Below are 14,989 nucleotides of genomic sequence, written 5' to 3'. Positions count from 1 at the left end.
CTTATGTCATTGAGATTTCTCCTTTTATAGAAAGTATAGATAGATAAGTTGTTTTTATAGTGTTTGGACAGGGCCGGCCTAAGCCCAAGTATTTTGAGGCTTGGGCTTTAGGCCTCCAAATCAATAGGGTCTGCAACTTAAAAAAAATTATATAAGATATTTGGGTTGAGCTGAACTTATCTTTACACATACAAAAAATATAGAGTAAATTTCAAAGTTCGTCCTTTATGTATGTCTAATATATCAAAGTATGTCCTTTATCTTCAATAACCTCAGAAAACATCCTTAATGTTTGAAAATCCTTACATGTTACGTCCTTTAGTCCTAATCCAGTTACTTTTCATGGTTAAATTTGACTAAGTCAGCCCTACATAAGGGTATTTTGGTCATTTTATCATAAAATTTAAAATAAATAATCATCAAAAACAATAAATATATACAGGCTAAATGTTTCTCCTTCTCTCTCTAACTATCCTAACCCCACCACCACAACCCAGCTGCCACCGCCACCACCACCACAGATCTGCCACCACCACCACTTCACCTGCAACTTTAATCTGCTCCAAACCAGTTTTCCGGCAAATTTCAAACTAGTTTTCCGGCAATCAAATCATCAAGCTTATTCATCATCACCTGCAACTCCAACCTGCATATTCAGATCTGAATATGTACAGATCTGAACCCTCCCCTCTCTCTCACACACACGCCCACCACTATCACCAACACCATCACCACCGTCAACCGCCATAGCTCCATCATCACCACCGCTGCACAAACCTCCACCACCGCCCAACCCCAACCTGCATATTCAGATCTGAATATGTACAGATCTGAACACCACCACAAAATTCAAACCCTAATTTACATTTAAGCTACTAACCCCAAACAAACCCCAAATCCGGATTCAAACTACAAATCTTCCCACAACCACCACCTATTCGATCCGATTAGAGAGAGAGAAAAGAGGGCAGTAGAACGAAGACCGCATACGGTGGCGTACGACGGGAGCCGGCGAGGAACAAAGTGGCCGTTTGAGTGTCTCCGATAACTAACCGTTTTGGAGGCGACGGCGTATGGCGGGAGGCGGCGGCGTACATCGTTTTGGAGTCCAACGGTGGTGGTGTGGAGGTGGTGGCAGTGGTCCGGTGAGGTGTGTGCAGGTGGTGGCAGTGGTCCGGTGAGGTGTATGGCGGTGGTGGTCGGTCTGGTGAGGTGTATGGCGGTGGTTGTCGGTCCGGTGGTGGTGGTCCGGCGATTAGAGAGAGAGAGAGCTGGTGTGTGTTGAGAGAGAGAGAGAGATGTGTTTATGTGTGAGAGAGAGAGCTGATGTGTTGTGAGAGAGAGAGAGAGAGCTGTATGTATATATATATATATATATATATAATTTTTTTATTATTTATTTTAATATTTATGATAAAATGACCAAAATACCCTTATGTGGGGCTGACTTAGTCAAATTTAACCATGAAAAGTAACTGGATTAGGACTAAAGGACGTAACATGTAAGGATTTGCAAACATTAAGTATGTTTTCTGAGCTTATTAAAGATAAAGGACATACTTTGATATATTAGACATACATAAAGGACGAACTTTGTAATTTACTCAAAAATATATAAAAATACAAAAAAAAAATTAAGTTAATTTCGCCAACAACAAACCTTTTAGCTTATTTTGCTGGTCTCAAGTCCGGATAAAGGTTTTTTCTCAAATAGTGTTTTTTTTTTTTTTTGGAAAAAGGTCTCGAGTTTTTGAATTTGCTTTAGACCACTAAAATGGTTGAGCCGACCCTATGTTTGGATAACAAGTTGAAAAGGAGTTTTTGTGTGTTGAGAAGTTGAAAAAGAAAGTTTTTTGTGACTTGTCAAAAAAGTTGAAAAGAAGAAAAGAGAAGGAATCCCAATCACATCAATTGGTTTTGAACAAACTAAATCCCAATAAAAACACCGAGGCAACTACCACTTAGATTCATAGTTGGTGTTTTGATTATGTTCAATGCTGGGTTTGCATGAGTATTATTATATTTTGGCACGCCCGGCCGGCCAGTTTGAGGTGGTTGTAACATTCCAAATTTTCAATTATATTATTATTCAATTTGATGATTACGAAAATTGAACTGAAATGTTGAAAAGTACAAAATTGGGGTCAAAACTATAAGTATCCAATTTTGTGGTCCAAGTCTAGATTGGGCGAGTAGTTGTGTCATTTTCAACTTCCCTGCGAAACACAAAAAGCGTTCCGTGTGTTCTTCAGTCTGTAACGGTTATAATATAGAACACCACTCTTTAAAATTTAACAAAACCCATCTCTCCAGACAGCTAAGTAACCCTCCAGTATACATCATATATGTAAAATATAAACCTTCTTATTTTTTGCTTTAAAGTTCAACTTCTTGGAGATCATCACTGGATGAGTGTGCAAAACTTGGCTTGGTTGGCATAAACATATGTTGTTGTTCACTGTTGCTACCAGGAACTGGAAAATCTTGATTCACGCTTCCACTCCATGATGACGTTCTTCGTGACATTGGATGATTGGTGACCGACGATGTGGATGTTAATGATGATGATGATCCCCCTTTTGAAATATCATTCATTGATGCAAACTTTTGCATGCTCGATGCCGATTGGCTGGTTGTAGAAGAAACCAACGGGGGAGTTTGGTTATCAGGAGGATTATCAGCTGGTGCAGGGGCAGCTGTTGGTACAAAGAAGTTTGGGTTGGGGTTGGGACGTTTGGTGTTAGGAACGGAAGGTGATTGAAATAAGTTGGTCTGGTTTCCGCCACCTTTGTTGAAAGTATCAACATACCTGTCATAAGCATGTCAAAAAATGTGATTATCAGTTTGTTAACAAAATGTGTTGAATTTGGATCTGGATTTTGGTATAAATATCTCTCAGTCACACTCAGCTATATGATAATCAGTTACAAAAACTGTCGTTTTATATAGCAATTCATTAATTAATAATAAAAATTACCTTGCTCGGACCCCTGTTCTTGCACGTGCAGAAAACTGGTTTGTGGTGGGTGGAATCAGTGGGATTCCTGAAGTATGAGTAGCGGGAGCTGGGCTTGCAAATTCAGAGCTCACAGATTCGGGTGTTAAAGCGGACTTAAGGCTATAATCTGGTGATCCATTCTGGAAAGCTGTCGTCATTGTAGGTGGTGGAGCAAGGGCGGCTTCCTCTGCTGGAGGATCAGCCCCTTCTTCCACCCATCTCTTAAGTTTTTCATCATAATAGAACTTATTAGCGTCGCCCAACTTTGCCTGCAAACATCAATGTAAATAACGGGTCAATTTGAATGGAAACTGTGTTTGTGGGTCGACCCAACCTTATGGAACCCACCCAACAAGCTTAGCCTGCCCATTTTCCCGCTTATATGTAGGATGAATTGTACCTGTTTGTCTTGGCGAGCCGGTAGAATCCTACCAACTGTTTTTTCGTAAAGCATGGCCCGAAAACTGAAGCCACGACGCCCTGAAGGCTTCTCAGATGCTTTACTTTTTGAATCCGCAGAAACGGCAGAGTTTTCCTTCAATGTGTCATCCTGGTCCAACATAAAATTTTCTAAACTTAATTTCATATATAACCAATACAGTCTTTTGCCTTTCATTATGATCAATTTACATTTTGAAAGTAACAAAAACATGAATCTTATCACAACCTTAACGGGAGATGGAGATCGACCAAAAACAGGCTCTGAAGCACTGCGGTTATGCATCAAATTTCTGTTGTTTCCATCTGCCTGATTGATTGGCTCCATCGATGCAGATGGCACTAAAGATGACATTGCCATTGTCGATTGACTAGTTAAAACCCTTGAACCCTTCTGCGGTTGTTGATAGTAGTCGTGTTGGGCACTGCCACCAGATGTTGATGGAACAGGCGGCGGAAGGCCGCCAACAACACGATGTGCAGTGCTATCAAAAAGGTTGAGCAATTTACCAACTATTTTACCAGTAGTGAACCCCCCCTGCAAAACAGGAAAAATAAAAATATTAACAATAAAAGTTTTTCTTTTTATTTATCAAATTTTAGAGGGAGATAAACAAAAAAAGAAAAGAAAAGCAGTACCTGTTGGTGAGTTTTTATCCTATCCTCTAAGGATATAACCAATTGTCTCCAGATTTCTACCTCAGGGATTCGTCCAGTTTTTAACGATTTTGTAACAGCTTGACAGTACCTGAATAAAGATGTGATATCTTCAGATGGGGGAACACACGCAGAAGCAAGTAAAGGTGGAAAAGTGGGTGGGTTGGGTAAGCGATCAAATGAGTTAGTGACAAAACTAGTAATATTATATTTTTTTTATGACAGCACTATAACGGGTGTTGTAAACATTTGAACACGTGTTAAGTGACTTTTGACTCTCTTTTGGCCCATTTGACCAAACTCCCATATAAAATAGGTTCAAAAGCGCCACCTCTAGAAGCAAGAAAGTTAATAAAAAGAGGAAAGATTATACGTACTTTAAAGAGTCTGACACTCTTCCAACTTCAGCCAACATGTGTGCATAAACAAGTTTATAAGGTTGAAATGGAAGCAAGGTGAACTGAGAGTTTCCAAGCATCTTTGAATATTCATATACCTCTGTTCTCTGTTTGCATCCAAAATTACAGGGTTTTGTTATTAAGTAGTCATAGCGTGCCAAAATTTCCATAACCAATTTTGTTATTTTACCAAATTAGTAATTCTAACATTCGATAACGATTAAAACGCAACTTCTTTCCCTTTGCTGAATTACAAAGATATTAAACAAAAGAAAAGAATAAAAAACACAAGTCATTTGGTAGTAAGAAATGACCCGTTCCTTTTTTTAAGACTTCAATCCAAATATACTTTTATGATTGTTAAGAAACATTAACCGGTTGTTGTGTCTTTGATTCTAGTAAAAGGAAATGTTGTGAGACCTGAATGGCCTCGGGGGAGGCATATGTACGGGGATGTGTCCAGTGATCTGCACCAATGAGGCAGAGTCTAGCACTGTCTGAATATGCTTCAAAGTTTGCTTCTGCAACTAAGTAGCAAATGTGGGCTGCAATAATCTGGATCATACTTTTAACGAGTTACGAACCAAATCCCAAGATTACAATAATGTGAGGTGGTGCATTCACGTAAACTTACATTACTCCTTTCCTTCCACAAACAATCTCCCAGATGAGTAAGCACTAATTCGTCATCTTTCGTTCTGTTGGCAGTGATCACTGCCAAATTATCCTCCCAGTCGTCAAGCATACCATTAACACTAAGCTGACCCTAATGCAAAAAAAAAAAAAAAATAAGGGAGATATATCAAGAGAAACACACGTAAAAGACTAGAGGTCGCAAGATGGGAGACTGGAAATGTGATCCGGGTTAAATCGGGTCATTACTTATAGGGGTCACCACACCTGCCAACACTTTCTTGTCCATTTTCAATTTTTTTATAAACAAATTATCAGCTACAAACTAACTAAACTACTTGAGCCAGTTACCTGTGTAGGATGTTGTTGGAACATATTTAGAGCACCAGGAACCCCAGCATCTGTTGTAGCATCAGTTGCAAATACATCTGCTGGTTGACCAGCAATAAGAAGACATAGTGTCCGCAATGGTGATCCAGGTACCAACTGACCAAGAGCCATTTTCTTAACTGTATCCACATAAAACTGCAAAAAAGTCACAAAGAAAGTATTAGAATTTGATGACAAAATAATATTAGACAACACATTTCTCTCAAGACATGAAAAACAGTCTGTGGCAATATCAGGGGAAAGAGGGTTAAAATGGGTCGGGTCGGTTTGGGCCAACAAGAAAATGTTTTTTGTCTTTAGTGTAACATAAAACCTCGATTATTTATATGATGTTAAAATTTCTGATTGAAAATGATATTTCTAGGTTTTACGCATTTTTATTTCATTTTGGGTGATGCGCAACCAATTTCTAATACGAGTAAAATTTTCACATTCTACCCAAATGAACCCATTAGTGGCAAAGCGTAACCCGGATTTACCTATTTAACAGTTAATAGGTCAAAAAACGCCAGCCCTAGGAGGGGGTACCTGATCACCGAGTTGTGCTGCAAGAACAAGTGCGGGCCCCCACAATTGGCCTTCTTGTGCACGAAGAAGAGCCTCTTTCTTTCTACCAGAAACAAGCAGAGTTTGGACTTCAGCAGCAGCTTCCTAAATCATAACACATACATTATACATACATCATAGACACTGTAACAAAAAGGCAACTTGGGTATGAGCAGAAGAACAATTAGGATGCGTTTCTTGTAGGGAAGCATACAAAGGATGATAAATACCCGAGTTTGTGCTTCTGAAGGTACATGTTGCAAGCAATGGGAAAAAGCACCGTAATTGTGGTATTCCGCACTGCTCTTCACAGACGCAAACAGTCTAGCAACAGCTACTTCTGGAGCATCATTTTCCTAAATGATGAATAAGAAAACCATATATAAATTTATACACGGGTAGCAAATAATTTGTAGACTCATGTAGAATGTAACAACTAACAAAGCAATGTCATCATTTGATGATTATGTAATATAACTTTAAGTTGATAGGGTTATTAATCTTTGACAAGTCAAACAGGTAAAATTGTTAAAACAGGGAAACAGGTAACACAGGTCGAAAGTTGCTCACAAGTCACAATGTACTCCAAAATTTCAATTATTATTGAAATAATATAATTTTGGTAAACATATTTCATACTGACATGGCTGTTAACCTTAAACAACTGCATTCACCATACTGCAAAATAGGCAACAATCCCAATTATGATTGCGGATAAAATTACTGATACAACTTCAAAAAGGTTGTATCTTTTACCTTTAAACTAGTGTCTGAGCCCAAAGGAGATCTCAATTTGCCATAATGCTGTAAGGCTATTTTCAGCAAGGAAAGGAGCAATCTTAGAACTCCACCTTTATTATAAACAACATCAGAAGTTTCAGTGTGTGTAATAGTATCATCAATCCATTTGTTTAACTCTTTACTCCCAGCATTTCCACCAGAAAGTGGACCGGGATATGGCTGCTGACAGAGATTGTGAAAATAGTCATGTACATTGCCTCCTCCAGTAACAACTTCTGCTAAGTTAAGAACAGAAATTGACCCTGATTTTGAATCCTTCAATGAGAAACATAAACAAAACTGTGAATAATGATTTTAAAAAACAGAGAAATAACTGGATCCAAACATAAATAATAGTGGTGCCCAACAGTCAGGTCGATGGTTTGGGTGACTTGAATAACGAGGCATGTGTACGTAGCGCGCTATAGCGACCAGGACCTATTGATCCTAAAGTCTTATCCCACCCCCAACACATTCCTTAAATTGTAGCCATTTGTTGAGTGTTTTTTTTTGGTGTCTAAAGCGGCGAGAGCGGGTCACCGCGACAGGTCAAAAGGGATAACTTTAATATGGGCCGGATTGGTTGACGAAAACCTTTTCACCCATTAATTTTACTCTTTTTAAGATAATTAGTGTGCCAAAGAAGACAACAGAAATAATATGTTATAAACAAAAAATATTGGAGGTTTTTTGCCTTGGAAATAAATACTATTTTAGACTCCTTTTAAAGCTAACTTTTGTATTACACCTTTGACCTGATAGTGGTAAAACATAGCTCAAATCGACCCATTTATATGCATATAGATCAAAGTAACTGAAACCACCAAAATATGCTGGCATATGATTGACAAGAATAACAAAATACTGGCTAACCTGGCCTCCGTAGGATGCATTTATGGAAGCGCTATCATCTTTCATCACAATCAGTTTCCCACCAAAACCAAAAGTAACCAATGCATGAGGAGGGCGGCCAGCAGAAGATCTTCCCGTAGTAGAACCATAAGAAACTTGATGAGCGCTCTGAACTGTTTGCTGCAAATAGCTTAACTGGTTCTGGTTTCCATACGCCTTTTGGACATTCATGGGCTCACTTTGCTCCAAAGGCTGACTGAATGGCTGACTATAAAGAACAGCAGATTGAGTCCCAGAAACTGCAGGGAACCCATTATCAACCTGGGTGGTGGTTGTTCCCGCATAATCGTAAAAACTCTCTTGATTAACATTGTTATCTACATGGAAATTCCTGCCATAGTGATTACCTATCTGTTGGTCATTTCTAAATTCTTCCATTGGGGCACTAGTGGCAACATTACTAGGTTGCCACATAGTTGAGCTCTGTTGTCCAGCATTGCTAAAAGAACCATTCCAGTTATAAGCTTGTTCCTGCCCACTGTATGTTTTCTGTTCATTTTCATAATAAGTATTACTTGAACCGTACCCATTCTGGTTAACGAGCTCCTGAGCTACAGCAGTTGACTGTGAATTGTAATCATCCAACGATCGCCATTCTTGGACATGCATATCATAATACCAGCCAGGGTATTGGGGATCAAAAACCATATGAGGAGGATACACTTTGTTGTTGGCTTCTGAACCCTGATTCCAGTTTGATAAACTCTGACCAGACTGAGAAACAGAATCCCAACTTGTAATACTTTCCGTTGTGCCCTTCTCTGCTACAGCCCCCACAACAGATTGGGCAGATTGCTGCAAGTAAGAAACCTCTGAATTCTGACGGTTGAGGTTCCAATCAGAAGCAGATTCTGTGTTACTCACCCCTTCTGCATATGATGTTGCATCATAATTTGCATCTACTTGATACCATTGTCCAGTATTTGCATCATACTTCCATCCAGGATAAAGATTCTCCCAGTATTGAATACTGTTAGGATCTTGCCCATCCGAAGCTTGTTCCCCTGTGGTGGCGTACGCCTGATCGGATTGAAGTTGATGCGAGTAAGTATTAACATCCTCAACCTGCAAGGAATTATTTACTACACTACTAATGAAGCTATCCTCTTTCCCTATCTGGTCAACTGATCCATTATCAAATTCATTAAAGAAACCAGGGTCTGCTCCAAATACGTTATCACTATTCTCCACGGAATCAGAACCGAAGGAACTCCATTGCACCTCTTTAACACCTGCAGTACCTCCAGATCCCTGATTCTGATCCTCACTTCCTGTAGAACCCACTGGTTTATCCAACTGGATTGTACCATTATCAGGTTCATCATTAACATTATTATCCACTGTCAACGAATTAGAAGAAACTATACGACTTGAGTCTACATTAGAAAATTCTTCTTTAGTAATTAACAAACTATCTTCCTCTAAACCTACTTCCCCCAAATCTTCAACTCCAGCTCCCACATCACTAATGCTCAAATTAGCAAAAGCCTTAGCATCATCAGAATCATTATCATCAACAATATTATTGATCTCCTCTTTTAAAGCTAATGCAGGGGGGTTCAAATCATCATCATCATCATCTACTAATTTATCAAAAAAGTCTTCATCGGTATCCTCCACCATAAACGGAGGATTAGAAGCCATCTATCTATCTATAAACCTACCCACCTACACACCCTAGAATAATATAATATAATCAATTGAACTAGAAAACCTCAGGCAAAATTCAACGAAATTCAGTCACAGATCCGAAACATCAACTCCTAATTAGCAAGTAAAAGTCCTGAATGGAAGATCCAGATACGGTTTGATCGATCCAGCAAGCAAAATTGAATCTTCCAACAGTGTTACCTGGTCGAATCGGAGATGATCGATTGCGTCAAAAGCAGCACAATGCACAATTAGCTCGGGGACCAAGACGACAATCTCAGGATACGTATATATGTATAGAGAGAGAAACAAGAGAGAGAGAGAGAGAGAAAGAGGGGTGAAAAATGAGAGTATGTTTTAGTATAGACGAGCCCTTGATTTCAACCACCCACACCGTGGATTTGTCTTTCTTTTGCATGTTACGGTAACAGTCCTTCAACTTATCATGATCAACAATTTTGGTCTACACTTGGTGTTATTTTTTAAAGGGTAAATTACATTTTTCTCGTTCTTTATGTTTGTATCGGATTGAAATGGATAACATTTCGCTTCAATAATTACAGTCGCAATCCTTTATTTGTAAAACTCATTACACCCTAGGTCCTTTAGCGCTAACCTTGTTAAAAATTTCAGTTGACTCTAATTATATAAGGGCAATTTAGTCCTTTTACCTAAAAATTTAAAGTTTTTAATAAAAAATAACATTTTAAAACTTATGAACACTGAAACACAACCACCATAACAATATATTTGCCCATTCTTCTCCCTGTAACCCTAAAATCATACAATCTCTCAAATTCCTTAACAAATTTTCAAAATCAAACATGGATCTTCATCTTCTAGCAACCTCCTTCTCATTCTTCTTCATCAGAGCACAATCATCACCAACCACCACCTCTATTACGACCGTCTGACCTAACCACCACCATCGCCTGAACACCATTTCCGCTTAGAAATCCCCAACCCCAATCACCACCAACGTCGCTTAGGTTTTTCATTGGGAACAGCGACGGATGATGTCGTCGGATCTGTTGATGAAACGTCAGATCTGATGTTGATGTCGTCGGATCTGTTGATGAAACGTCGGATCTAGTGTTTTTTTTTCAAACACAACTTCCGGATCTATGCCATTGAATACCAGCCAAGAGGTTTAAAATGAGGTTTGTGTTTGTGACACCCGAGGAAAACCACGCAACTTAACTAGCTTTCTCAGTAATCATGTGCTAAATTTCGAGACGAAATTTCTTTCAACTTGGGTATAATGTGACAACTCGTATTTCAGAACCTTTCGTGTACTTTGATGTAACTTGTTTGGACTATATGTAATATGTGGTTTTAATGGAAGGGTAGTTATGTAATATGATTATGTGTGTAATGTATATATATAATGTTGCCGCACAACACAACACAACACAACCCAACCGCACAACACTTGGCCGATCGCACAAGCCTTTGGGCTTTTGTTCCACACCTCTCTCGGCCCACTATACTCGAACTTGAAACCTACGGGCAGCCCATGCTAGGGTTCGGCTCATTCCATTGATGCGCATAACCTCATGAGGAGGGGGTATACTCCTCATTATTTGCTAAACACTCTAAAGACACGAACCCTACTCTCTGTTCTTTCTCTCACGAAGCCGACAGCAAACACCCCCCTTTCCATCGAAGACCTTCTTATTCGGATCATCCTCGTTCTACTCTCTTAACCGGTTAGTGTCATGTCATTGTTTGATTTTGTTATGGTTGATGCTTGTTGTATGATTGAATATATGTTATTCGAGATTTGATGCTTAAAAGTGTTATGATGAACAAACTGTTCGATCATCATAGGGTTTGATAAATGCTTGATGTTGATTTAGATGGGTAAGAACCGAATAGAAGTAGTGTTCATGCAATCAGCTCATATGCGTAGAGTGACTAAATCAATATAGGGTTGGCAATCATATGATGTTAATGATAATCTTGAACCGGATCAATATAATCGGCAGTTGAGTATCATATTCGGGTTAATTGCATGATTTGGTGAAAAGCATTGTGTGATGAAAATGTGGAACTTGAATCTGATTGTTTTATGTTATGAGTTATTGTATGAATTCAAGAAGGTTAAACAGTTTAGTTTGATTATATTGATGATGAATTGTCTAAGTATCAATTAGGGTTCATGAGGATTTACTTGGTAATTGGTTGATTTGATCGAAGGATGCAAAATAGGAAAACTGTTAGAAATTAATTGTTATAATCGGGTAAATAAGGAAGGAATAACAGATCGCATGATTTTAGGAACCTCAACTAATCGCACAAGATCCACTCTTGATCGTACAAGAGATGGATCGCACAGGACAGTCGCACAAGTTGAGGTACAACTGGTTAGATCACAGTGTACAACATAGCATTGCATGATCGCACAAGACCTTGTGAATCGCACAAGGCACTGCCGATCGCACAAGGCTTGGGCCACACACAAACTACTTGGAATTTATTATACTGTCGGGCCTCAAAGCCGAAACTCAATCGCACAAGTTTGTCCAGTCGCACAAGCTGAACTGGATCGCACAAGACTAAAACAAACTGTTTTGGGTTGCACAAGTTAGTGGGCTTATTCATAAACTGGGTCGGGTGAATATTGGATCGCACAACATGATGTGGGTCGCATAAGGCTGTGCTAACCGCACAACCTGTTGGGCCGGGGTGTTTAGTTGGGCTACATTAGTGAATCGCACAAATGGTTCGGCCCAAACTATTGGATCGCACAAGTTGAAACTTTGGGTTTGTTTAACTGAGTTGCTTAACATGTTCAATGTGTATGCCATGACTTACGTGCACTACTTGAACTTAGAACTGACTTGTATGGTAATCATGTTAGGACGTGGTTGACCACTTATAGCTCAAGTGACCTTTTCATGTATCTGCCGAGCAAACCAAGGTGAGTTCACACTTTCCACAAGGCATGGGATTCCCAGAGGTTGGGAATGGGTAAAGGACTGAAACTGAAACTGCGTGATCTCCTGGTTTGGAACACGTACACACCATCTTCATTGAAGGGTGACAACACATGATAATGGTATAATTGGAAACTGCGTAATCTCCTGGTTTGGGGTTTACGTACACATCCTCTTTATTGAAGGGTGACAACACGGATACTAGACCAAAAACTCTATCATGAAGTCCCTCACTTTTATATCGACTTAATCGTCGGGCCAATGGCGAGCGGGTCATTAGTTAGATAGCGCTATTTAGGTTTGACAAGCCTCACACCGTGCCGCAGAGGACGAGCGTGAACTGATGGATCTGGGCACTAGTCAATGATGATAGACATTGACGTCAGGGCACCAACTTACTTTAGCCAGTGGTCGATATGGTAAACGGGTCTAGTGGTTCACATGGGGAAGCCCCTACTTGGTTATGGATATGGTTTGGGAACAAGGAAAAACTGGTTAACACATGGTTTGCAAATGAACTCATGGTTTTGAAACAACTTTAAAACGAACACCAACTGTGAACTCACTCAACTTTGTTATTGACTTGTTGTTACATGCCTTGCAGGTCGTTAGAGGTTTAGCTGGAGCTTGCACGAGCAGGAGGAGTCGTTGTGGGGCATGGACCGTTGTGTGCCATGTTAAACTTTATGAACTTTAAACTATGTTTGGTTATTTAAACTTTACTATGCTTCCGCTGATTACTTAAACTTGTTTGATTTCTTTTGGACACCAATTATATTGTGGTTGGTTTTGTTTATTTAATTACATTGTTCAATATGATTGGTGGCTTGATCCTGGTCATGTCACGCTCCCTGCGGCGATACTCCGCGTGTGGATTTTGGGGGTGTGACAGTGTTGATGAAAAACTTTTGGAAGATAGCACAAAGGTAAAAGAAAATCAAGCCTGAACAAAAATGTATTATTGCAAAGAAAGCTTATGTTAAGAATAGGAAGCTTTTCAAAAGGTAATAAACATAGGCAACTAGTCGTCTTCTTGTTCTATCGTAATCAGGTGCAACAAGATAATGATACGAGTGATGAAGTCAAGTGGGAGACTTTTGATTTGTATTTATATTTGTATTTATATTTGTTTTTATAAGCTTTAAAATGTTATTTTTTTATTAAATACTTTAAGTTCATAGGTAAAAGGACTAAATTACCCTTATATAATCAGACTTAACTGAAATTTTTAACAAGGTGAAGGGGTATGGTCCCAAATCTCGCACCGAAGCAGTCGCGAGTGACCATCACCCTTATCAAATACTCCCATCGACAAGAACTTATCTGCGTCCATGCGCGCATGCGCGAACACAGATACCGAATCCAATCGGTCTAGTGATGAGAAGACTTACCTTGTGTATGAAAATGGATGTCACACATAGCGATGAGGTTTAACACCGCATCCTATAAACATTTTCGTCACGACAAGGGATCTAGGTAACGACAACAGTTACCACACATGGCGATGCGGCTTGGCACCGCATCCTGTTCACATCTTCGTCAAACCAAGGGACGCGGAAACAACCGCGGTTACCGCAGATAGCGATGCGGCCTAGCACCGCATCCTATCAACGACGCAAGTGGGACTGACACCTTGACTAAGGTGACCAAAATAGCAAGTGGCACCAATGACACTCGTTTGTCAGCCCACACGTAAGCAACGCTGGCACACAGACTGGCAGCCGTAGTGGGACGTAGCGTCACCTCCATGACCGACAAGCCTGACACACCTGCAAGGGGCTGCGCATTGTTAGTCTAGCCACTCAATTATCCTCCTTCACTCCTCGGCTATAAATACCCATCCCGGACCAGGTTTGAGGTATCGTTTATCAAACTCTCTCACTCTTACTACTATCACACACTTTGCTCTTAAGCAAATTACTGATTCTCACGCCGGAGAGTGGTAACAAGGAGCACCCCGACCCCATCCTCCTTGTTACGAGTCACGGTGTGTTTCCCTTGTGCAAGAGACAGATCAGCGGACGATCCAGCCACCGATCCTCGAAAAGAAGGGATTAACCCTACTTGACGAGACCAGTGAATTAACCTCCCTTGGTTAACCACTGTTTCATCATTGGCGCCCACCGCTACTCTTAGCACTTATTTCCATCTCTCTTTCTTGAAGATCATGTCTGATCGTCAACATAATACTACTGGGGAAAACCTTACCCCCCGCAAACTTAGGACCTACGGGGAACACTCCCCTGGTCCAATAAATCGGCCACATTGGCACATCCGCACAGGGGGGCGCTCCCCCGGGTTCATTATAGACTTTTCGCAGTACACCTCAGTACTGCCACCAGGAGTGGATCTCCACACCTGGTACTTCCAACGATAGGTTGCCCTCGCTGCAGCCTATAACAACGCTTGCTTAAATGCACAACCACCCGGAGGACCCACACCCGCGCCATATACACCTGCGGCTCGTATCTTGCAATACGAGGGCAGGGCACCAACACACCCCGCTTCCCGGGATAGGCGTGGGTCACGTGGATCCTCCTACTGTACTATCCATACGCTCCAGGAGGATGACTCCACTTATGGATCCCGGGCTAGGAGACCAGTACATGACCACCTGGGCCCACATGGAGAATATCGGTGAACGTCAA

At 40.4% G+C, this 14,989-nt stretch overlaps 1 protein-coding gene across 1 annotated transcript; it reads right to left on the bottom strand.

Annotated features, from left to right (window-relative positions):
* Positions 1–2,070: 2,070 nt before the first annotated feature.
* LOC110915366 (protein transport protein SEC16B homolog) lies at positions 2,071–9,763 on the bottom strand. Its single transcript, XM_022160044.2, has 13 exons — positions 7,714–9,763; positions 6,817–7,116; positions 6,291–6,416; positions 6,043–6,165; positions 5,476–5,649; positions 5,126–5,257; positions 4,912–5,046; positions 4,471–4,598; positions 4,076–4,184; positions 3,666–3,974; positions 3,399–3,548; positions 2,978–3,267; positions 2,071–2,809 (listed from the first exon to the last, which is right to left on the bottom strand). Exons 1-13 carry the CDS (start codon positions 9,394–9,396, stop codon positions 2,377–2,379), a joined length of 4,092 nt encoding a protein of 1,363 aa, XP_022015736.1. The 5' UTR covers positions 9,397–9,763; the 3' UTR covers positions 2,071–2,376.
* Positions 9,764–14,989: the final 5,226 nt, after the last annotated feature.

Source organism: Helianthus annuus, chromosome 16, assembly GCF_002127325.2.
Source record: "Helianthus annuus cultivar XRQ/B chromosome 16, HanXRQr2.0-SUNRISE, whole genome shotgun sequence".
Classification (NCBI taxonomy): Eukaryota; Viridiplantae; Streptophyta; class Magnoliopsida; order Asterales; family Asteraceae; genus Helianthus; species Helianthus annuus.
Note: the sequence above shows the minus strand (reverse complement) of the source record. Positions and strands in the feature narration are given on the sequence as shown.

Coding starts and splice junctions, on each gene's coding strand:
- LOC110915366 (XM_022160044.2), bottom strand. CDS start 9,396: ATGGCTTCTAATCCTCCGTTTATGGTGGAGGATACCGATGAAGACTTT. Junction 5,047..5,125: donor TGTGGAAGGAAAGGAGTAAT/GTAAGTTTACGT, acceptor AGTATGATCCAG/ATTATTGCAGCCCACATTTG. Junction 2,810..2,977: donor AGAACAGGGGTCCGAGCAAG/GTAATTTTTATT, acceptor TGCTTATGACAG/GTATGTTGATACTTTCAACA.